Below are 24,114 nucleotides of genomic sequence, written 5' to 3'. Positions count from 1 at the left end.
GATAGATAGATAGATAGATAGATAGATAGATAGATAGATATTCGCAGAGCTATTCTATTGGAGATTACAGCAGTCGTATCAACGAAGGAGCAGGTCAAGGTATAACTTTAACACTTTTGTTGTTCAGCTTTAACTTTGGCCAAACAATCAGCGTTGTCATTCACATAGATTTATCTCGTTATTCTGCGTGCTTGAAAGAAACAACAGCGGAAGTGCCCGCCTGAAAGGAAAAGGGAGAGGAGAAAAGGCAAAGCGATGTGGAGTAATTAAGTGAAGGAAGATGCAAAGCAAGATGGCAAAGGGAGAGAAGGAAAAAAAAGATGGCGATGGATAGAAAAGGGGGTAAAATTATATTAATCACGAGAATATTAATCTGTGTGAAGTTGAAAATTTTGTTCTTTTGAAACGTCAAGCTTAATCTGCAGGAAAGAAATGAAAGGATCATCGCGGCATTCCTTCTCATCATCATACCAAATAATCGCAAGCACTGCTTTAAGCAAGAAGTCTTGTCAACGGGAAGATCGCATGAGGGCATAAAATAACACTGTACAGCACAACACTGAAAATGTGGCAACATCATTTCGCTCACAAGTACTGCAGAACGAAGACTCGAACGTGTATCCAAGCCACCACCAATGTGACGCATTCCATCGGCAAAACCAGGGTCATCCAGGCGACTTGACTTGTGGCCTCCCTGCTGAACCGGCTACGAGGGCACGAACGAATGCATGAAAAGCTCTTTCGATTGAGCAGTTACGTACTAAAAGAAAATTAACGAAAAGGGGAAATTACAAGCACACGAAGGGCATGTTAGGAACAATGCAAAGCGAAGCTTCACTGAAGTGAAAAATGTCAAATAGAACACGTGCTGAACCGTAGTGTTCATGTGAAACTGTGGAACTTAAACAATGCGAGGGGGAAAAAAGGCCCCGCCACTTCTACATCACCATATTTGTGTGATCACCAGGCTTTTAACTAGAGTGCAGTTATAGGGATCGACACATCTTACACAGCAAAATATCGCGTGAGTATAGGCGTGGAACTCCGCGAGAACTGGAACAGAATGTTTGGCCCTAACTAAGAATTAGTCCTCTTCAAGTCTAACATTGCTTTTTACGTAGAATAAAAACAAACGGTTGATTGATTGGATTGATTATTTGATCGATTGATCGATTGATTGATTATTTGATTGATTAATTGATTGTTTATTTAATTAATTAATTAATTATTTAATTAATTAATTAATTTCTTGATTGAGCCTAACGTTCAAGAACGACCATATGATTGTGCGAGAGGCCGTAGTGAAGAGCACTATGAGTTACGACGACTACGGGTTCTTTAACGTGCTCCTGAATCTATCTATACGGGCCCCAAGCATTTCTGCCTTCATCGAAAATGTGGCCGCCGAGACAGGGATTCAATCCCGTGACCAGCGGGTCACAAGATTGAATCCCCGCCACTGTCGCCTAGTGGCTGAGGCACTGTCGCCCAGTGCCTCAGCCACTAGGCGACAGTGGCGGGTGAAGACATCACAAATTTCTAGTTATTTCACTTCGATAGGTGTACAAATAGTGTCTACATTGCGCAATGTTTAGGCCAATTTATTGTATTAGCGCTGCGTGGTATGAGAGGTATTCCACGAGATATTACCAGCGACCAATGCCAGCGAATTTTCATAAAGTTTGTCAAAGAGAGCTTCGGTTCAGAAAGCGAACTCAGGGTTTCTAGCTCCTACCATAAATGTCCACTCAACCACAAGGCGCCGGTTAACTGGCCTATGCATCGTGAGTGGCATGAAAAGAAACATCAATAGGTGCTGGATGCATTATGCGGCGTATACAACGCGTGTACGGAGCATTTACTGTGATTCGAGCACGGGGACGCTCACTCGCTGGATTCCGTGTCGAGCGGTTGTGCCCTCGCGATCTCCGACGTCAGCGTAGCTCTGGCCGACTGGGCTCGCCCTACGTAATCTCCTGACGCCGACCTCCGACGACAGTGTAGCTATGACCGACGGGACTTGCTCTACGCCACCTCCTGACGCCGACAAGAGCTCTCGCAAGTGCTGCCCCGTCCTCGGACTCCTGTGACCGTGTTTTCATCTTTCCTATCTCTCCTATCCCCTCGATATGTCGTCGCTCTCACGCTTTCACGCTTACCTCATCTCTCTTTCTCTCTCTCTACACCTTTATTCATATCCTTTTAATCCCTCCTCAGCCCCATTCCTTGTGAGCTACTGTTGAAGTGTCGCTCCCTGAAGCAGACAGTTACGGGGCTGACTTTTCTTTTCTTTTTCTTCTTACAACATAACCACTCCCCCCCCCCCCCCTGCCCCATTCACTGTTATGGAAACAATCTCACTAGTATTTGGCACCCTCCACAGAATAAGATTCGCATTACATACTGCAGCTGAGCTACATCGTCTATTCCGAGGTGTATTATCATTCACCCCTTCATGTTGTTCTGCACTGCAGATAGATGGGGCTGTACACACCAACGTAACGCGCTTGTTTCACCTCGAAGAACGCGGCCATATAAAATCGCGATAAATATTGGATGAAAACACGAATTCACCTCTAAGAAACGATTATAATAAGCATTTAATATGAGCTACACTTTACTCGTTGAACAGAGACTCTGGTTAAACACCGCATCAAATATATATTTTTCGTTCAGTGAAGATCGGTATGCGTGCTTGACCGCTGCAGCCCTATGTAGAACTGCGCATTTTTTTTTTTGCACTCTTATTCCACAATGCACGTAGAATAAGTGCACATTATCAGCTAAGAAAGGTAAAAGTGGCTTCAGTAGCAGTTTGAAAATTTTGGCGCGAACATGCTTAGACACAGATGGGGGGGGGGGGGGGGGGGGGTGGAGTTCGAAGTTTATTGCAATCAGCGGCACTTAACAAGCAATCTTAACAATAAAAGAAATCTATATCTTCAATACTGTGTCAGCCGTTGAACAGCGAATTTGTCACCCCTTCGATTACTGTCCCTTCAGGTCTCTTGTTTTGCCCAGTCATTTCTTAGTCATTTTTTGTTGTTTTATTTATTCAAGTCAGATATTTAGTTCCAGTTGACGACTCTGGTCTGCATGAGTTGCCCTACACTTTTTTCTTTTAATTTTCTCTCACCTCCAGCCTAAATGCTGCAAATTCAGAGGCTCCTCTTTCAATCCACTGTTTGAGTTACCCAATTCCCGAATACTTTTTACGGCACCCTTTCCCTCTCGTTCTATTTTTAGAGCTGTAAGGTCTGGCATCGCAGGCAAGGGGGGTGAGTTTTCTTTGTCACAAAAGGGTGTGCTTTCCAAGAAGCCGGTTCTCGTGAAATGATAATCCCGGCATAAGGACGCCCGTTCCAGTAAAAGACCGTGGTCGGTCGCCACTTTTAGCAACCAGCAAGGTGGTCAGCGGCCAGTTGAGTGCCGGCGGGCGACGTGAAGACATCTGGTGTATCGACACCCATTCATCTTGATTTGATTCCGCGAGACGGCTGTCATGCTGGACAGCGTAGTCATCTCGCAGTAATGGCATGGGCCCGCAGCCAAACGGTGCCACCATCGTGTGCGTTCGCACAGTTTGCGCAACGTCGTGTGGCCAGCCCTTTCGTCTCTCTCGCTCAGACCGAGAGGTCGAGTGCTTGAATAGGAGAGCGTGAGGGGAGGATTGCAACAAGTGTGTTTAGTCTGTCCAATAAATGTACTGAATTGTTTTGGTTGGCCGTGAGGAGAATTGGGAGGGGCAACCAAGGGGTTAAAACCTGGCTCCCGTTTCCCCATGGTTGTTCCGGTCGCAGGAAGCAGTGCTCTGCACTATCGGCGCTCCCGAGGCAACATGCGACGGTTCCAACGATGAAGTGTCTTGTAAATTTGTTCATAAAGTTCCTATACATAAAGTCGAGTTGTTTCAACCTTCCAAAGTCGCTGGTCTTAATCCAAAACATGTAGCAGCAGCCACGACAAGACAAGACGGACACAATGCAACCAACCAACCTGCCGCTCCCTTCTATAGCAACAGCGGCTACGCAGCTGAGAGAGCTCTGCTCTAGAGAACAGAGGGAGTGGGTAGCAGGTTGAGTTTTACTAGAACCCTCCTCTCCTCCTGGTTATGTGACCATCACTTGCGCGACCATGCCAAAAATGCTGATGGCACAGGGTCCGCAGAGTCACCTTCACTAAAAAAATCAATAAAACTAGTTGCCATGTGTTGCAAAGCTCATATCAGTCTTACTCGCGGAAGTAGTCGAGGAAGTACGCGTTGGCACGGTTTCGGCGGAGGCTCATAGCTGAGCTGAGCGTGCAGGCGATCACTGTTGTCACGGCGAGTTGTTGGTGAATCGTTTGTTGCCTCCTGTGAATGAAAGCAAAGCACACGCGTTGAATTTGCATGCCACTCTGATAAATTCTGCACGCTAAAGCAGCACAATATTGTGTAGTAAATAACGTGCAAATGCATGTAACTACTGAAACGAACCTGCCACATTTAGCCCAGCTGCGCGACAACACAAATAATCTCTGCTTAAAAAGTTTCCTTCAGCACTATGGAGGCTACAAGGCTCCTTAGCCAATTGGAAGGACGATTAGCCTCCAACATGTATCGGCGCTGTGCCATCTGCTCACCGTCTTCACAATCTCTGCTCACCGACTCATCTATACACGTTTATTTCAGTTAACATGACTGGTTCAATAACTTTCACAGTTTTACTGTTTCACAGTAAAACTGTAAAACAATTCAACTTCACCGAACTACCGACTTCGTCTGTTTCGAAAAATTGATAACTTGGAGATGTAACGTCGCGGAAACTTACTCGAAGCCATTTGTGTAGTGTACACACGTGTGAGATCGGTGATATGGGTGGTAAATAAGAAAAACACATACAATTGTTTATATTTAGAAAAAACTAAACCTTAATCGAAACGCTTAACCTATTACATGGCGAACACGGATGATCACTGTTTCTCTCTGACGGTATTCATGGCCCTCGTGTATGAATGCTTCTTCGATGACGTGTTTATAGATGTCTCCCATTGCAAAGCCCCGTTTCTCCCCCACCCCCCTTTTTTTTCCACTGAAGGAGGATTCAACCCACGCGGAACGCTGTGCGAGGTTGCATGTCTTACATTTGGAGATACAATGTTCTTGGTCTGGCTATGCAGCCCGAGCAATGCTTCGACACTTTAGGCTTATCGTTTTCCGCTAAGCAAGCAGTCCATCTTGCCAATAACGACAAAACTTGCCTGATGAAACAGAGAGTAAGATGAAAGAAATCTTTGGCCGATTTCACTATTTTTGTATTGCTCTCGGCCCAGTAGATGAGTAACAAGATCAAGTTTAGATCGAAGCAGGCGGTCACTTCTGTATGGGGCTGACATGTTATTTATTTGTAAGCACAGTTACTGGCGGTATAATTAAATGAGTACAAAATAAATGCGGTGAAGAATAAGCATATCACGTATCTATGTGGCGTAGTACACACCAAACAAACGGAAATTTTGGCCAGCCCTGTCAACTTTAAAGCACCTTTGCCTAGGACTATGTTTTGCGGCGCAAGCGTGTGGCTTTCTTACACCCCGTAGCTTTGTTAGTGCTGAACCACAGTCGTGAAACAGAGTATAGTAGGCTATGGAGGTGGGTAATTGTTCGAAATGATACGTTTCTTAATGAAGGGAGTGATTGCCGTTCTTGCATGTTTCACTTTAATTTGCGGTAATATTCACCGGAGTGTTAGTTGTTTATTGAGCCTTTCTGGTCAGGTCGCCTAAGCGTCATATATCCTCATAAGCTTTGGCACCCAAGTTAAGAAAAAGACTCATGGACAATTCAGATGTGTCCATGGACTTGAATAATCTCAACACTCTATAGCAACAGATGCACCCACCGTGACTGTCAAAAACAATACGGACCTCTCTTGCACACCTACAGTAGAGTACACTAATGTTCGGTATTAGGCCTCTATAGGAATGATTTCACTGCACTCGGGACTGAAAAACAGTCAGGTACATCAGCACTACACCAGAGTTGAAGCAAGTCTGCCTGAAGTTTCTTCTTCTTCTTCATTACGAGCGCACAGTTGCGACGATCAATCGACCGATGCCTATAATCCTCGCAAATTCATATCGTGCATTGCTCAGGAGTGGAGATATAGCCACTAATTAAATTTAGCGACGATATCAGAAGTGATCGGCGGACGTTTGCCATGCAACGTCACACAAAGATTCTGCGCGACATCACAATCGCCGCAGCTGAGTGACACCCATTAAATTCTCATATACTTGGCAGCATCCCACTGTCTGGGATTGTGATGTACGTCACTTCCGATGACCTTCTACGCATTAAAACGGCCGCTTAAAGGTCACTACAAGTCACTGTGTCATTGTGCACGTATATACTCCATCACTGTCTGTGATCGCAATGTACGTCACTTCCGGCAGAATTCTACGCATTAAAGCGCCTGCTAAAAGGTCACTAGAAGTCACTCTGTCATTGTGCACACTTCTATAGATAGTAGTTCCTTGATTTTTGCGCGAACAAAAGCTTTTCTACAAGTATATTACGCTTTCTCGTTGGCCTGGCGAGCGTCATCGCAGTGTGCATAACTCTTTATTGTACTGTCTGCTGCAAAAAGAGTGAAGAATATCCGCAACACTATCTAATAAAGTAAATGTAAGCACTTATACAGTTGGGATCTTGAATTCCACGAGCCACCCCACTGTAGGACGTGTTCCTCAGATCCGTATAAAATTCGATTTACTTACTGATACTTAATACTGAGGTATTCTCGCAAAGAACGTCTTGTTCCACTTTGAAAACCTGCAATGATGAAGTAAAATAGCCCGTCGCTCAATAAGAGAGAGTGAAAATTCACTCGCACTGTTCCAAGAAAACAAACAAAAACAGCCTTCTCCTCCATATACCGTAACTTGTTCATATAGTGATGATAACGACTGACGTTTTTCCTCCTATTTCTAAAGCAATACGTGCTGACTAGCGTTGATTCTTGGTGAACTTGAAAACAAATACATTTAAATACATCGTTTTGGGACGTCAAACCCCGCATATCAATCAATTTCAATACATCACTCGCTGAGTATATGAAGTTTCGAAATACGTTTTGACGTCTAATGTTATACTTTGAGCACCACTACCATTTAGTTATGCATACCGATTCATTAACATATTATTTCAAATTGGGGCGCATTATCGCAATGCTGGATTACTTAGACCCGTGAAATAAATTATTTTCTATATATCCCATTCATTTACACTAACAACGGGCCTTCAGTAACTCATGTTATTCATCAAAGCTCGAAAATGCTAAACAAGCATGTCCTACTTCGATTTCTTGCACCAAATATAGTCCTACCCGGCTGGCTAGAATGGCAGTTACTACCTTTTATCAAGCCTCCACATGCGCCTTAGCATGCGTGGCTACTCTTTCAGTTGAGGAGAAGCCAAGCATGTGTAGCTTTTGAGCGCTAGGTGCGACACTGAAGCGATACGCGCGGGAAGCACGAAAGGTAGAATAATAAATAGTACTAAATATACGCATCTAACTGAAATACTAACGGGAAGACAAAGTCATAAAAGTAAAATACAACAAAAAATAAGGATGGTTTGAATTGCACGCAGCAGAACAGCAATTTACTGCTGTCCCTTGAAATAAACGAGTGCGATTGTTTCTATGTACCGCCAGTAAAGACATACAGGCGGGAAACTTGACGAACGATACAGAAACTCGAGAAATTAAGGACTATGCAGCGTGGGTTTAAAGGAAAATAATATGCGTAAAAGTAAAAGATGGGCAGGGAGCGCAGTGTATCAGAGGGCAAGCACTGGTAACCGATGGTGGAGTGGACAGTGAGGGAAGAATCTGGGCAGGGGGCGTGAGTTCACTCTAAAGAAACATAGAGTAAAAAGGGTGTCTTTTTGTCCCACAACAATAATTATAATCAGGCTTGCGTGCGCTTCCTTTCTTGAAAACTCCTGCGGCGGATGCATTTCCGATGGAGGCGGAAATGTCGTAGGCCCATATGCTCAGATTTGGGTGCACGTTAAAGAACCCCAGGTGGTCAAAATTTCCGGAGCCCTCCACTACGGCGTCTCTCATAATCAGATATTGGTTTTGGGACGTTAAACCCTACAAATCAATCAATTTCCTGAAAACTCGGCGCTGGCCTTTTTCCTATCGAGAATGCAATGTACCACTGATCATGGGCATGTCGATCGTGACCGGAATGTACCGGGTGCGAGGCGATAGCGCAAGGTCGGAACGCAATATAGATGACGATTATTGTTGTGGGACAAAAAGACACCCTTTTTACTCGCTTTTTTAGAGTGTTCATATATCATGGCCAGTGGGGCTGCGCATTGAATGCTAAGGGCTGGAAGACGTAGCAGATAATCGTAGATGTTTGAATAGAGTGACTAAATGTCAACATTTGTTAGTATAAAATTGTACCAGCTCCCACAGAATGGCGCAAATGAGAGATCACTCGGAGGGGCCATCGTCCTGCAGGAGACATCAGTATATGGTCTAGTGGCTGCTTGTACTTCCATTAAACAGCACTTGGTGGCCAGCTTTCTTGCTCGAACACACCAGCGTGCGTTGCAGAGTGGCAGAAGACACTGGGGGATTATTCGACGTGTCCGCGCTACAAGCGTATAGAAGATCGTGGCTGTTCTGTAGGTTTCGAAGGCCAAGTCACACGTGAGAAATGCTCATTGCTCAGCCCGCATATTCCACTACATTTTTTACTAAATGTTAACGTGCCCATATTGAAGGCCTTGCCTTGTTGTGTGTCCGCTGCGGGACAGCACCGCCAGAGGTACTTGGCCTCCGCGCTAAGTTGAGAACGGAAATGGGTCCTTTATTTTCTTTACTGGGAGTTCCACAAGAAATTCGACAATTGCTGGTAGTTTGGAGAGGTGCGGTATACATTTCTGCTGCGGCCGTGAAACTGCGCGTTCCGGGACCAGTAGAACTCCCTAGAGACGCTTGGGGTAAAGCGAAAAAGGGTGCATAACCAAACACGGAGATGAACCTATGGTTACCAAATCCCACATTCTGGCCCTATACATGAAACTCTATTACTCGCGTTGCAAAATTCGGTGTCGCTCCGGTGTAACTCGGGACAAACTTTGTTATTAGCCCTACTTATGCATTGGACTCGCTTGAAATATTTCTTAGGTGCCATCGCGCTGGGAATATACCGTATTGATCCCCCAGAATTTATGCACCCTCAGAAGCCAGTTATCTAGATAACCTACAGGTATCCCTCGAACATTCGTCAAGGAAGTAGGCAGTTGCTCTGCTCGGAACCACCACTGGCACGGATAGATAGCATCACGACATATAATAATAATAGCAATTGCTAGTGCTTTACATTAAAAAGTTACTGCATGACAAGGAGGGACACCCTATGTAGGGCAGGGCTCACAAAATTTCGACCACTTGGGATTATTGACCGTGCACTTATATCTATGTGGACCTGCCTGTATCATTTCGCCACTTTCGAAATGCGTCCGCCACGTCTGGGATTCGCTTGACCAACGTTAGGGTCAACCGTCGAAAGACCCCCACATATAAGGCAGAAACTACCGGAGTGATAGTGTGGCGTCTCTACAACTAGACTTCTCCAGTCGTGAAACACCAGGGAGAGAGACGGCACCGGTGATTGAAACTGAACAAATTTATTTATAAACACAAAAAATGGTAACCATCCACGCAGCTCAAGTGTTCGCCGGCGACTAACCCTTTCGCCGTCCACAGGACATTCCTCCTTGCACCGAAAAAAAATGCACAAGTGCACACACACAAAGGAACCACTCACACCGGTGCACGTGTCCCTTCCTCGGAGAGTAGAACCACACATGTTTTTGGTTACGCGCCTTTCACGGTATAAGTGCAGCGGGCACGGGGAGTGCACAACAGACGTGCGGCTCTTCCATTCACTTGAAGCGCAGAGCAAAAAAGGGCTCTCCATGACAGGTAGATTAAAAAACATAAGGTAATTACGAGTGAACTGCACAAGGTACAGGTGACCTTTTGTCCTTACGCAAACGAGATACCACAAAACAAAACTGTTATAACCATCACTGTATACTTATTACCAGTCAATCCTCCAATCGCCATTTTGGCTGCTCAGCGGGCGACTGAAACAGCTCACGCAAGTCGCAACTTTAGGACGGCTGGGGAATATAGCGAGTCGTATATATGTTAGGCCCAAAAAGGTCCTTAGCGTCATGGGGTGCTGCACTTACTGCTCGAGTCTTCCGAGTTACTCGTGGTTGACTTGCGCGGTGGAGATGATGCTCCGGGAATCACGATCTTGCCGCCTTCCATAATGGACGTCCGCTTCCTAGTCTGCAAAAGACACAACCAAAAGGCCGATGCCTGCGACAAGCACGTTAAGACTTCGGGGTGCTTGAGCACTCGAATGACAAAAGGTTAATAATGACTGGTAAAAGATTTAAACTATTCGTACAACAAAGTATAGTAACTTTTTAAGAACGGGTGTGTGTCTCGGTAGAGAATACAATGTACACAATATTAGGTCAATAGATTTCTTACTCATATGTGCTACAGCATCAATACTAGGATGTCGGCGCTTCGATTTTGGTTAGGCATTTTGCAACTTAACGTGCATTAATTTATGGTTTGAAGATTTTCGCAAGTCTTAACCACCGGTTTGGCTCCAATGTGAATTTCACTCAGAATACAGCGCGTAAGTGGTTATACGAGTTACCACACTACAGGCAGATCCGTTTTCAGAAAAGTTACAGATTTTTATAAACATTGTGAGACGTTCAGGCCCCTCTTCTTTTAGTACATGAATTCTACGTGGAAGCGAAAAATACTTTCCACAGACCAATGGGTGAAAATAACTGTTTATTTTGCCCCACCACGGTGGTCTAGTGGCTAAGGTACTCGGCTGCTGACCCGCAAGTCGCGGGATCAAATCCCGGCTGTGGCGGCTGCATTTCCGATGGAGGCGGAAATGTTGTAGGCCGGTGTACTCAGATTTGGGGGCACGTTAAAGAACCCCAGGTGGTCAAAATTTTGGAGCCCTCCACTACGGCGTCTTTCATAATCATATGGTGGTTTTGGGACATTAAACCCCACAAATCAATCAATAACTGTTTATTTAGAGACATGAAGGCAGTTCTTCAAACGGGAATGATTCACGATTATAATCTTTAATCAAGAACGTTGTACAAACTTTCAGATGGTATTCAACTAGATAGCGAAACTGTTCGCGCCAGGCGCACGTGAAACGCGCTCGCTGAATTACGTCGAACTGCAACTACTCATGGCGCGGAATTTCTGAAGTTTGAATCAAGACGTGCCGAAGCGCAATCTGGCCAGGAAGAACGGGAGTCACTTTGGACCAACCCATTGCCTGTCTTTGCGTGTAATCGGTGGTGCTTATCTGTGTCTTTCAACCTGTGTGCACTCAAAAAAAAAAAGCCAGAACAACATCCACCTATTTTTACTTTGGACAGCATAAACCTCTGTGTAGCTACTGCCGCTCTTCTCTTTCCAGACAGAACAAATTGTGTTGCGCCTATTAAAAAAACTCACAAGCCGCACATCTCTAATGCAAAACAATAAGAGGTCTACTAGAGCTTTTAGAACGTTTTGCCGTTTCTGCTGACCTACGATTTGCGTTATGCGCCACCTTTTGTGTGGAACTCCTTGGTCAGATTGTGAAGAGCACTATAACTAGGAAGCAGAGAGGAATAGTGCGATTGCGATAGAACATTTTGTACAGAGAGCAAACAGTTTCTCGAGCATACCTTCCGCCAACACGCTTCTGCGTCTAAACTAATTTTCAGTACTCGTGTTCCTTTATGTAGGATTCCGACATCTTCACCGAAAATTGCGTCAATCAGAGCTGCAACTGCCAGAAGACACTCATCAGTAATAGCGGTGCTGGCTTTTAGTTCTCGGAGTAAATTCTTTTCAGCTTGACCTTCCTACAAGTTCACACAAAAGTCCTTCCTTCGTAATAGCCTACGCACGATAAAAATTCCGTGATTAAATAAAAAAGCGGGTAATTTGCAACCATTAAAATTAGCCACACTTATTAGGAATGATTGTGAGCGTCCTGAACCGGTTATTCCAAATGTTTTGTGTGCATCTACAAATCACCTTTTGTGCGTTACACTACATTAATGAGCTACATAGCGTCGCCTGATTGTCCCAGTGAAAATACTAAAGAAGGTGACCCATGCTAAAAAATACCTTGTAGACAATAAATGTTTCTAACACAAATATGAGCAAAAGTTTAGAATTTGCGATCACTTGTTCTTTGTACTAAACGCCGAAATTATGGTGCTACGGAAAGCTGCGCCAAGACTTCATTGTCTGATTCTACATACTGATAAATGATTGATATGTGGGACTCAACGCCTTAAAATCATCAAATGAATATGAGAGACGCTGCAGTGGAGGGCTCCGGAAATTTCGACAACCTGGGGTTTCTTAACATGCACCCTAACTCTACACACTAGAAGTTTGTAAGAGAAGACACCCGAACAGTGGTTATACAGTGGCAATATTAACGAAGGTGGTGCATCAGTGGCGAACAGTAGGCGTTATTTAATCGCAAACTCAAGGACTTCTCCGCATTATAGATGAAGTTGGACCTATACGCAAGCTACTTCCTGTAATCAAGAGCGCTAGTGCTGAGCGCCACTTCTCAAGATGACGTCATCGAAGAGAAAGTGTGTGGCGTCTGCGTCTTGACTGCCGGAAGCCTGACGTGGACCGTATCGTATTGCGTATTGTATGTACTCTCAGCTCCCGTAATTTTATTCCATCGGCTCGCATTGGCAAAGGAAGTCGAGCTCATCACGGTGTTATGACGAGACGTGGACAAAAGAAGACAAAAGGCAAGCATAAGGTGAGTCAAGTTTCATTTGGCGCTGTTGGCAGATTTGGTTCAATGACGTACTGATGCAGAGAACGATTGGTCAATGAAGAGAAAAGATAAGCGCATAAGAACGGTGACTGAGCGTGAGTTCACCAGCAATGAGGACTGTTGTAACGTCGTTAGATGGAATTTCACCTGCTATGAGATGGCTAAAAAACAATAAAACGATTGGTGCAACAGGATAGAGATTCTTTCGTGCAGAAAAAAACACATAAATAAAATGCAAGGTCAGTGAGAGAGAGATAGAGGGAGTAAAAGACCACGTAGTTAAATGTATATTTACTGACAGCCTCAGGATTCAATATGCAAGCCCAAGATACTGGTGAAAGAAAGAAAAATAAAAGAAAGAAGGAAATAAGGAAAGGCTTGGTGGCTGTATATTCAGCTCCGTTAACTTAGCGACCGCAGAAAGTCGAGAAGGAGCGAATGACAAAAAACGTCAAAATTTCATTCGGTATTGTACTCTTTCCTTCAAATTGGAGTACACATCACATGCGTGAAAATTTATTGTATAGTATCTCAATTCAGCTGTAAAGCTTTTATTTTCAACACGAAAGTGTTTTATGGCAAGTTCGAACGTTCATTGCCGTCCCGCAAAATAATATGGAAAGGGTGCCCAAATAAGACACAATAAAAATTAGCCAAATAAAGCGATTCACAAGCCATTCTTCTATCGGAGAAACGGGTGCGAGCAATGTTTAGATTGGCTGTGCATGAGCAACTGCTTTTCTTTCTCATCGTGGTACACCGCGTCCTATTGTAAGTGTTTGTGGCAAGGCGCCTTGCCTACTATAACACGAACGCGTAACGTAGTATAAGCGATTCACAGCCCCGCGTGCTCTCCCTGTGCGTGGATCGGATTACACTCCACGTACCTGTTAAATAAACGCTTTTTGTTACCGGCAAGCAGTGTGGAGATCTAGTCGCAGTTTTTTCACATACTTCGAGCTCACGACATGGTGTCAGAAGTGTAATACTTCTGCCATTTCTTCTAGCCTCTGCTATCCTCATCTTCAACGGTCTCCAACAAGCAAAACGACGGAATCAGGTACGGTACTTACGAGCACGGTGAATTCCCTCTATATCAGCAACAGTAATTCACGTTTGATCGAGTATTTGAGTGGCCTTGATTGATATGTGAGTTTAACATCCCAAAACCATCATATGATTTTGAGAGACGCTGTAGTGGAGAGCTCCGGAAATTTAGACCACCTGGGGTTCTTTAACGTGCAACCAAATCTGAGCACACGGGCCTCTTTGAGTGACTTGCATGGATTCTCAAGTTCCATGACTATATACCGCTATGCAGCGAACTCAACGCGTTCTCACTCTCCGTGGAAGATGCGACAAACTTCGGCCTAGTCAAGGCGTAGTTTGCTGTACTTCCTCTAAGTGAGAGTGTTGTCTTCGAGTGGACGTGCTCGAATCGTCGCGAACAAGAAGCCTCCGAGACCACCGATCAGTATTTTATCAACGTGTATAGGGCAGACAGGTGCGTCTATGTTGACTTGCGGCATCACCTCATCCCTGATCGTTTTTTGCTAGGACTTCAGAACAAGAAGGTCTTTGAAGATCTACAGTTAGACGCTAATCTCACACTCGCACTGTGCTCGCTAAGACGCGACACAAGAGTCTATACACAAGGAGCAGCCGCTCTTTCAAGCCTCCAAGGCACCGTCCACTTTGAATTTGGAGTACACCGCTCTCGACGCCATCTCCCACAATCATCCCTGCAAAGGGAAGAACATCTCGCTACTGAATATCAACGCTACGAAATGAAATGATGTATCATGCGTCTAATGTGGTAGATCACCTGATTATCGTTCTCTGTGACCACTCTTAATACGCTTACACATATGTTCCAGATAAAGCTAAGGTGCCACGTATTATTACAGAAACAAACGTAATTTTTATGTGGATCCGGCTTAATCCCAAATAATATGGGTTACGAAAATTGCAGTCTCTTCACTGTTTTCTTAACTTTTTCTTCATTTGAGTGTAACATAGCAACGTGATGTGGATCAGCGACTTCTTGCACTTATTCTGTTACCTTTACTTTTTTCTCGTTTTACTTAAGCCTTGTGGGCGAGGTGATTTTCTCTTCTTCTGTTCCACTTGAAAACATCCAATGCAGTCAAGCTTTTGGCGAAGAAGTTAAATGAAGAGATATGTTCGCCTCGCACTCCGGTAATAGCAATGGGCAGTCAAAATGAATAAAAAAGAAGCTTTCAAGCATTTCGTACTTGACTAGAATATAGTAACTTTTTTTCGCTGCATTGAAACGCCTACGTAGGGTTTCGCTGGGGCGCAGAGCTCCCGGAAGGTAATTTTGCTTAGTGGGACAATTAGGTTCGTTCGCAACGAGAGAAAAAGTATTAGGCTCATATTTTCTTTTGGAGACATGAAAGCTGAAGTTGACTCCCGCAAAGTATAAATATGAGAGAAAATAGAAATACATGAGGAAGATAGTGGAGAGAAACAAAGTCTACTGAATTCAAATATCGTCTAGAAAAGAAACTAACAATCTGACATATAAATGGTGAACTCCGCGCCTATATTTTTACTTCTATGTAATGATGACGATACGCAACCGAAACCCACTGAAATTCAGCAGTGCAGCCACATTTTGCAGAATGAGCAGACATTAAACTCCAGAGCAGACTTCTGTGCATTGTATACCTTCTTGCAGGCCAAAGGCAGCCAGCAGGCAACATTACGTCAAAAATGCGTGTAGTGATAGGTATGATTTGCACAACAAATTTATTCTCAAAGCACCAGCCTTCGTAGCTATAAGCATCATTCGCTCCACAACTCTATTTCAAACCACCAGCCTTTGATTTCGTTTGTAAATTTTTGCGTTATATTGGTCACCATGCTTTCAGACGAAGCAGAAAAAGTAACTGCCAATCACGCCAAAGTTAGTACAGCAGATAACAATATCTTGTTTCAAAATTCTAATTACTTCCTAGTTCCTGCACTTATAATGTTAGTGGCATGATAATAATCGTGATATGCGAGGACAATGAAATTGGTATAGACCCTTTCACTGTTTACAAACACAGGCCCTTGACGACATCCAGTTTCCTCCACTGATGTGCCCTAATAGCATCGATGAGCAAGAAGAGCTTTAAAAAGAAGCCGCAAACTTTCTAAACTTCCCTTCCCTTATTTGATAAAATATAATCAAATAATTGTTATTTTGTGCTACAACAAAACTATACAAAATTGCCTCGTAGTTACGCACTTTCGTTTATCTCAATGGCTAAGGAGACGCTTTCCTCACTCTAGAGAAAAACTTCAAAACGTGCTTCTAGTTTTGACGTTAGTAGTTATTAAATGAGGTGACCGGAAGTTTTTTTTTTAGGTACAATGCTTGCAATATTGAAACCATTTGTAACTTCCAATCAGAGTAGTGACAAATTTATTCCACAAACACGAGGCAATGGCGATTTTTATGTTGCTATATTGAAGCATGATAAGTTCTTATACGGTACATAGAGACGAAGTTCGACAGCTTTTTTCAGCAGTAGGAGACACTCTACTTTTACGTCGTATGCCACGAAGCATGGCTGAAAATAAACGCACTTGAATGGTCTTCCGCCTGGTCACTGTTTACTGAACAAAAACTTTAGAGCGTAAGCGAACTGTGGGATATCAGCCCGCGAGAGGAAACTGGGTTTACGTTCGTGATAAGTCGCACGAATGAGAGATTTGCAACAATCTTTTATTCGGTCACCAGCGCGGGGTAGTGGGCATTCATGGTTCTCGATAACGGAAACGACTACCTGACGGCATTATTTGTTTATACACGCATATTATTCTTATCTCATTTCGTGCATTTTTATCACCTAAAATTCCTTAAATAACACTTTAAATATTTAACTACGTTTTTCATCCGATCCTCCAGAGTGGGTACTTGCTATAGGTTGAACAGACGAACAAATAAAAATTCCCCTAATAAGGAATGATGTAAGCACATGCCGGTGAGGTATAAATGGCGTAGTATTTTAGCATTTAGAGTCAAAGTATTCACAGATTACCAAAGCAGAAACGGCATTTCCACTAGGGCATTCAGTCCAATGTTTGTTTTCTGCAGTGTATAGTACGCGATAAAAAACATTCACACACCGCCTTCACGAAGCCAATATGACCAAGACGTATACTTTAATAAAATAGACAACGTCGCATAGTTTAGGATAAGTATAAGATATCCGAAGTATGGCACAAACATTGGTAGAAATTGGCGACCTGTTTCATCGGCTGAAATGGGAAACATCGCTTAAACTATTGCTATCAAACGTAGCGCCACAACTCTGGGAGCGACGAAATGAGGCGTCAACTCGCCAACCCACCACGATTTGCGAAGCCTTGGCTACGGCTGCATGCAGAAACGGAACTTGGCCTCTAAGTTTGTGAAAATCTGACTTTTTTTTACAGCTCGTGATAATTCCTTTGCATTGGGTACCTGCCTTTAGGATCATCAAGGAAGTTAAGGAGAGGTAAGTGCTTTAACCCGTTACTATCGTAGTATATGCCAGTTTTGATGCAGACAAACGGCGCTCACGTTTTCGCATCATTGTCACACATGCAAAATCTGCTCATTGTATTGCTGTCTGTTTGCGTAGCAATTGAACTTGCTATGAACGCTTGTCGTACCGACGCAGCTTCTGCAGCTGTGACCCGGAAAGACCGCAGTCTGCGCACTTGCGTTGCGTTTGCTCGCTCAAGCCTTGTACTGTAGGGCTGAGTTGGCATCTTCTAAGGCGATATGTCAGGAACAAACCTAATTTTAATGTGGATCTGACTTTTTCAGATTAACATGGATGTCAGTCATTACAGCCTGTTCATTTTTTCTTCATATAAATGGAACATGGCGGCTAGCTGAGAACAAGAGTGCTTTGGTTACGTTCAGCATGGTGTAGGAACCAAAATCGGAAGTCGTGGATGAAATTCGGACTGCGCACCACGGCGGTATTTTGGGGGGAACAGTCCACTCTGCCGTATACATTTGCGGTGCAAAGCATTGAAAAAAGCATGGGCGCACACCGGAGGCCAAAATTCATTTCCTATAAGTAGGTGATTCAAGGCTTCGTTTCAAGGCAGAAGTATTGTATCATTGCAGTTTATTGTGTTTTGGAAACCGAATCCTGCTTTAAATGAAAACATTGCTAGCTTTTTTATGACACCATTTTTTTAATATACGGCATAACACAACTTATGTTTGCTTATTTCCAAAGATTGAGCCTTGTCACCGTGTCTATAGTCTGCTAGGTACACTGAGCGCTAAGTGTAATTTTTCGCAGTTTTCACTTGAGGCTCAAGTCAGGCTTGAAAATACTTCTGGAGACATGAAATCTAAGATTCAAAATGTTTGAAGGACCCTCGGGCGAACAAGCATCATGGAGATTGACGAGTGCCTTCAGCAAAAAAAAAACTGAATTTTCCTGTTCTCAGTGGTAAGTGTTCTTCATGCCCAACAAGCAAGCACGCCCTATTATTGTGCTAGACTACTGATCTATGTCACAATTATAGTTCCGGGAAAATAAGTTATTTTTAAATGTAATTCTATTAGGTTATAATAATTCAAGATATAATTATCTGCTTATAAAAATTTATTGGCTACAATTTCTGACAAATGCCAGATGATATTTTTTCGCATGGTAGTACGCTAAAGCTTCTTTTTAAGGAGACACATGAACGAGAGGAGCCTCACTCAGGCCATTGTATCATCAAGCAAGATGAAGAAAACAAGGTCATCAAAAGCGACACCATTGATTTGACAGCGGGATCATCGCTGGAACATATTCTAATCATTTTTTTAACACCTTACTTTGTCTTTCTTGCCTTGTATGTCACGTACACACGTGCATTTGGTCAAACCATGGGTTTTATTCAGATGGCATTAGTGTACAGAGCCATTTGCAAGCTGCTTTATGTCACGACTTAAGCGACACATTCAATGTTGAATGAGTTGCAACATTTTCTTGCAAGAGCTACTTTGCTGCCTAGATGCTACATGTAGCATGTTTGTTGTTCTTGATGTTGTCATTGTCGTCGTCGTCTCAGCACAAAAAATACAAAAGCAAGCAGCTCTCCCTTCTGAACATATAGGGGAAAAAACGTTTTATAGCTTATACACTGCGTTCCTCTCCGTCATACTTTAGTAGCGACACATCTCGCCACAACGTAGCCTTCTGAAGTATTTCTCGTTTAATGTTTCTGTTTGATGCAGTAGAGTAGCTGATTAGTGCTTCTGCTTGCTTTCTTTTGGTGCGCGGTGCTACAGCAATGTAGCAGAGGTGTGCTGTAAAATGCATTCTTTTTTGCTTTAGTAATTTTGGTAAGCAAGTTTATAATATAGCAGCAAACGCTCAATAATTGGGAACTGCAATCTGTGATAATAGTTATTTTGGAAGGTTTATGCTTGGTAGCAGGTTTAGTTTAAGCAAAGACTGTGTCTTTCATAGAGTTTAGAAGCTGTCTTATAATTGTGTATTTTGTAGTGGGAAAGAGAAGTCCCATTTGGAGGAAATTGTGTCGTTATATATGTGTTATGACTTGTTGGTGGTACAGTAAGTAATCGCGAATTTTCAAGTAGTACCTTGTATACTAGGCATTGGTGCTTAGACATCTCAATATGAGAGAATGTTATAAGAATGTTGCTTCTTCTTGGGCTTGCTATTGTTCTTGTTATTATGACGTTTCTGCCTTGAATGCTCTCGGATAAATATTTATTAAAGATATAACAATTTAAGAAAGTAATATTTTGTAAAACGGCATAATTTAGCAATATTTTCATTTATTACACATTGTTGAAGGTGGCCTTCGGTGTTACTCCGAAGTCGTTTTTTTGTTATGAAGTATATGTCTGTTCTCTGTTTATTAATAATTAATACGCTTTGACGCTCTTGTTCTTTGCACAGCTCCGGTTCTAATGAAATTGCGTAAAATGATTTCTTTATATTAAAACACTAAATACAGCATCAGTGTAATTTTTACGGTGATTTTCTACTACTAAATGAGCAGATTTTCATTTTTAAATAGCATGACATTGCTTTAGCAACATTTCCTAGCAAAACATCTGGCAGAGTTTTTCAATCGTTTATTCCACCGTCGGCGGCCTGGCTATATGGAACAGTGTTCCAGGTATTATCTAGAATATTGTTACTGGTAACTAGTCATGTTATGCAAAAGAGTGTTCTATAAATATATATTTAGAGAGAACATGGTTTAAATTATATAATTCTGCACGGAAGAGCAACGTTGTTCCAGATATAATGTGGGGAACATGGTTCTTCTTACATCATTCTAAACGTGAAAACAACAATGTTGCACATAAATAAAATTTTATCCAATTCACGTGTTCCTCCTATATAAGGCGTACTTACTTGCTAAAAAGTTGCCCTTACTTAGTGTAACCTATGTGTAACGAGATTAAGAGTGGCAACAAAAACTGCTACGAGAATTGCCCAAAGTGCAACACTGGGGGACATTTCACTCATGTTCGTAGAAAGGTTCAATCAAGGCACGTTTAAACGCTCAAGCAAGGAAGCTCAGCAAAGTAACTTGGGGTCGTAAACCAACCAACTGATGTAGTATGATGCCAGGAAAAAGCACTGCCACTGTGCTGACACTCTCTCGAAGCACCAACAGCAAGAATTTCGGCAGCAGGATGATAAAGTGGACGCCTACGTACACGGTGCACTTATGGGCCGTCAAACTACCGCCTTCGCTCCAGTGAAGAAATCTGGAAGAGAAGACGAGCTCTGGCAGCGTATTTTTTGCTTTTACCTCAACGGACGTTTGAAAAAACGCAGCGTCCCACCCCCCATCTCTCCATATTATCAGTACCGAATCATCATAAATCTGACTATACCCACTGAAGGGCAAACGCCTTTCTCATTATCCGCCAACCAACCAGGTCTTGTGGTTTCTTCTGCCATGTTATACTTGCGAACGTTTTCACCTCACCAGTCTATCTAACTTTCTGTCTCCCTTTTGTGCGCTTGCCTTCTTTTGAAAATCCTGTCAGTTACCCTTGATGACCAGCGGTTATCCTGTTTAGGTACTACGTTCCCGGCCCATGTCCATTTCTTCTTCTTGATTTCAAGTACGTTATTCTTAACCCCGGTTTTTTCCCTGCCCCACTCTGCCCTTTGCTTGTCTTTTAGGGTGACACCTATCATTTTCCTTTTCATAGCACGCTGCGCCATCGTTGATTTGAGCGGAACCCTGCCGCTCAACCTGCCGAATGTAATACACCGCAATATATTTCCCGTAGTACTTTCACTGCCATGCTTCCGGGCAGTGGTTACTGCTTGTATTAAGTAGACATATTTCTTTACAACTTCCAGCGTATCTCTGCCTATTGCGAAGTGCTGTTTTATACCGAGACGTTTCCACATTACTTTAGTTTTGTGCATAATAATTTTCATCCGCACTTTTCTCCTTTACGTGTCAGTTCAGTAATCATGAGCTGTAATTGGTCTCCTGAGTTACTCATCAAGGCTATGTCATCACCGAATCGCAGGTTACTAAGATATCTTCATTAACTATTATCCATAACTCTTCCAAATCTAGTACCCTGAAAGCCTCCTGTAAACACGCAGTGAATAGCATTGGAGGGATTTTGTCTCCCTGCCTTACATCCTCTTTATAACCATTCTGTCGCTTACCTCAGGAATAACAAAGGTGGCTGTGGGTCCCCTTTAGATTTCTTTCAGTATGTATATGATGGTTCGTCGATTCCCTGATGTTGTTGTGCCTGCATGACTGGTCATGTCTCGACTGAGTGAAATGCCTCCTTGTAATTTATTGAATTTCTATATAGGGATTCGGTTGTATTTTACGCATTTCTTTTATACCTGATTGATAGCATGAGTATGGTCTATTTGGTCTAATGTTAAGTAGGCTGTACGAAATCCTGCTTGGTTCTTTGATTGATCGAATTATAATGTCGCCGTAATTTATCAGCTATAATTTTTGTAAATTTTTTGTAGAGATTGGACAGTAAGCTGATCGACCTGTAATTTTTCAAGTCCTTGACGTCTCGTTTATTACGAATTAATTAGTTGTTGGCGTTATCCTTAATTCTTGTACCCTTCTGGTACCCCGAAATTCTGGTTTCCTGGCATGCACAAAATAAACCTGTCCAAATAAGCCTGTATATAATGTATCTGCTGTACGAAGCGCGCCTGGTGATTTCTCAATCTTTAAGAAGGAAAAATCTCATCCACCTACATGAGGGTCAACGAGACATCGAAAGCCTTAGAGCAAGGGCAAAGCAGTCTGTGTGATGACCTGTAATTATATCGGATAGGCAGTGAATGGTTTTCAACTGTAATAATTGTGCTACGGACCTACTGCGAACAGTCGAACCGCTTCTGGTGACCCCTACAGCAGAGCTCCCATGGAAATTGTTAGGGATCGATTTATTCTAGCGGCGAGGTTTCTGTGGACTATCTGATTTCTGTGGACTATCGCTAACAGTACCCCGAGGTTGCACTACTGGCTTCCACCTCAACAGAAGCCGTCTTTAGCCACCACAAAAGCACTTTATCTCATGATGCAAAAGCATTTTCAATCGACAATAATATTAGAAAACGGCCCGCAGTTCTCAAGCTCGGCATTCGCCAATTTCGCAAAATGATTGATATGTGGGGTTTAACGTCCCAAAACCACCACATGATTATGAGAGACGCCGTAGTGGAGGGCTCCGGAAATTTCGAACACCTGGGGTTCTTTAACGTGCACCCAAATCTGAGCACACGGGCCTACAACATTTCCGCCGCCATCGGAAATGCAGCCGCCGCAGCCGGGATAATTTCCCATAAGCTATGGCTTCAAACACACTACGAGCAGCCCTATTCATCCATAGGTCAGCGGCAATATGACACGCGCCCTTCAAACAATTAAACACGTGCTCACGAAATCAGAAGGTCCGTATCCCGCTCAACTGGCTTACAGTAACACCCCGAGGCTGACAGGCTCCAGTGAGGATCAATTGCTCATGGGACGCCCGCTACATTCTCGAGTTCCTGCATTGCCCACCCTATTGGTTTCCGGAAATATTGATAACAAGCAAGGATAAGAGACCTCGAAGCAAAACAATGACTGAGGCAAAATTTCAGCCATCGTGCTGAAGCGAAAGAGCTACCAGCTCTCTCTACACACAACCGCACCTGGGTCTGCGACCTCAACTGCGAGGTGGAGTTAACTCAACAAGCAGACACTCCCCGCTTCTACTTGGTTCAAACATAGCGTGGAAACCTGCCTCGCAACAGGAAGATTCTCACCCAATTGCCGAAATCACAGAAGAAAGCGCGACATCTTCCCTTGACGTCACTCTTCGACTCAGACGATGAAGGTTTCGAGCCGTCACCAGCCGCGGGACCGCAAGCTGTCCACTATTTCACAGCTCCATTTCAACGACTTGACTCACTGTGAACGACAACAATAATACAATGCCCAAAGTGAACTATGATCAAGCAGAGACATTGAGAGTTCCAGCAACCATCATCCGATCCGGCCACAGTGTCTTTGTGCCTTTGTGCCAGTGTCTTTTCGCCAACTGTAACACCCGTGCGCCGCGTAGTGTAAACGACGGAGAGCCAAGCGCGCCCGCCCTCCTGGCGCGCGGATCGGATTGCACTACGAGGGGTGGCGCGTCCAGGTGACTGTTAAGCGCTTTTTGTTATCAGCAAGTCACGTGCAAATTCATTTTTCTTTAGCGCTCATCGAGCTCATGACAGTGTTCACTTTGAATATAGGTAGCGTCTGCCCCCGGAGCACTATTTTCGGGCTGAATCGGCAGGGCGTCTTTAATGTCCAGCAATGGCCACCACCTAGAGCAGCCCAACGTAAGGACGATCACATATACATTAAAACGCGACTCTAATATCGATCTTACGCGCTTTCCAGCATATTTATTTTTGTCGACAACAGAAAAATTATCAAGGACATGGAACAGTTCAATAGAAGAAATGTTATAGCACAACATGGAGGATCCTTTTTCTTATTGGGAAAACGCACATGCGAAGCTTGCAGTGGTCGTGTCTGTCTTTCTTTGTTTCTTTTTTTAGATGCGAAGCAGCTCTTTGACTAGCCTATGTAACGCTGTCCGTTTATGTCTCCGAGGCAACGCGCCGCACCGCGTTCCCCGCGTCGCTGTTGGAA

General features: G+C 43.5%; 1 protein-coding gene across 1 annotated transcript in view; it reads right to left on the bottom strand.

Moving 5' to 3' along the window:
- Window positions 1–24,114, bottom strand: part of LOC119161933 (uncharacterized) — a 116,883-nt gene that overhangs the window by 53,006 nt on the left and 39,763 nt on the right. Inside the window, exons 6-9 of the mRNA XM_075876755.1 lie at window positions 10,265–10,367; window positions 6,760–6,814; window positions 4,235–4,354; window positions 590–706 (exon numbers count right to left, since the gene is read on the bottom strand). Of these exons, the coding sequence (XP_075732870.1) occupies window positions 590–706; window positions 4,235–4,354; window positions 6,760–6,814; window positions 10,265–10,367 (395 nt within the window). The remainder of the gene's footprint in view (window positions 1–589; window positions 707–4,234; window positions 4,355–6,759; window positions 6,815–10,264; window positions 10,368–24,114) is intronic.

This window comes from Rhipicephalus microplus, chromosome X (assembly GCF_043290135.1).
Source record: "Rhipicephalus microplus isolate Deutch F79 chromosome X, USDA_Rmic, whole genome shotgun sequence".
In the NCBI taxonomy this organism is placed as follows: Eukaryota; Metazoa; Arthropoda; class Arachnida; order Ixodida; family Ixodidae; genus Rhipicephalus; species Rhipicephalus microplus.
The sequence above is the reverse complement of the archived record's forward strand: the minus strand, read 5'-3'. Positions and strand labels throughout refer to the sequence as shown.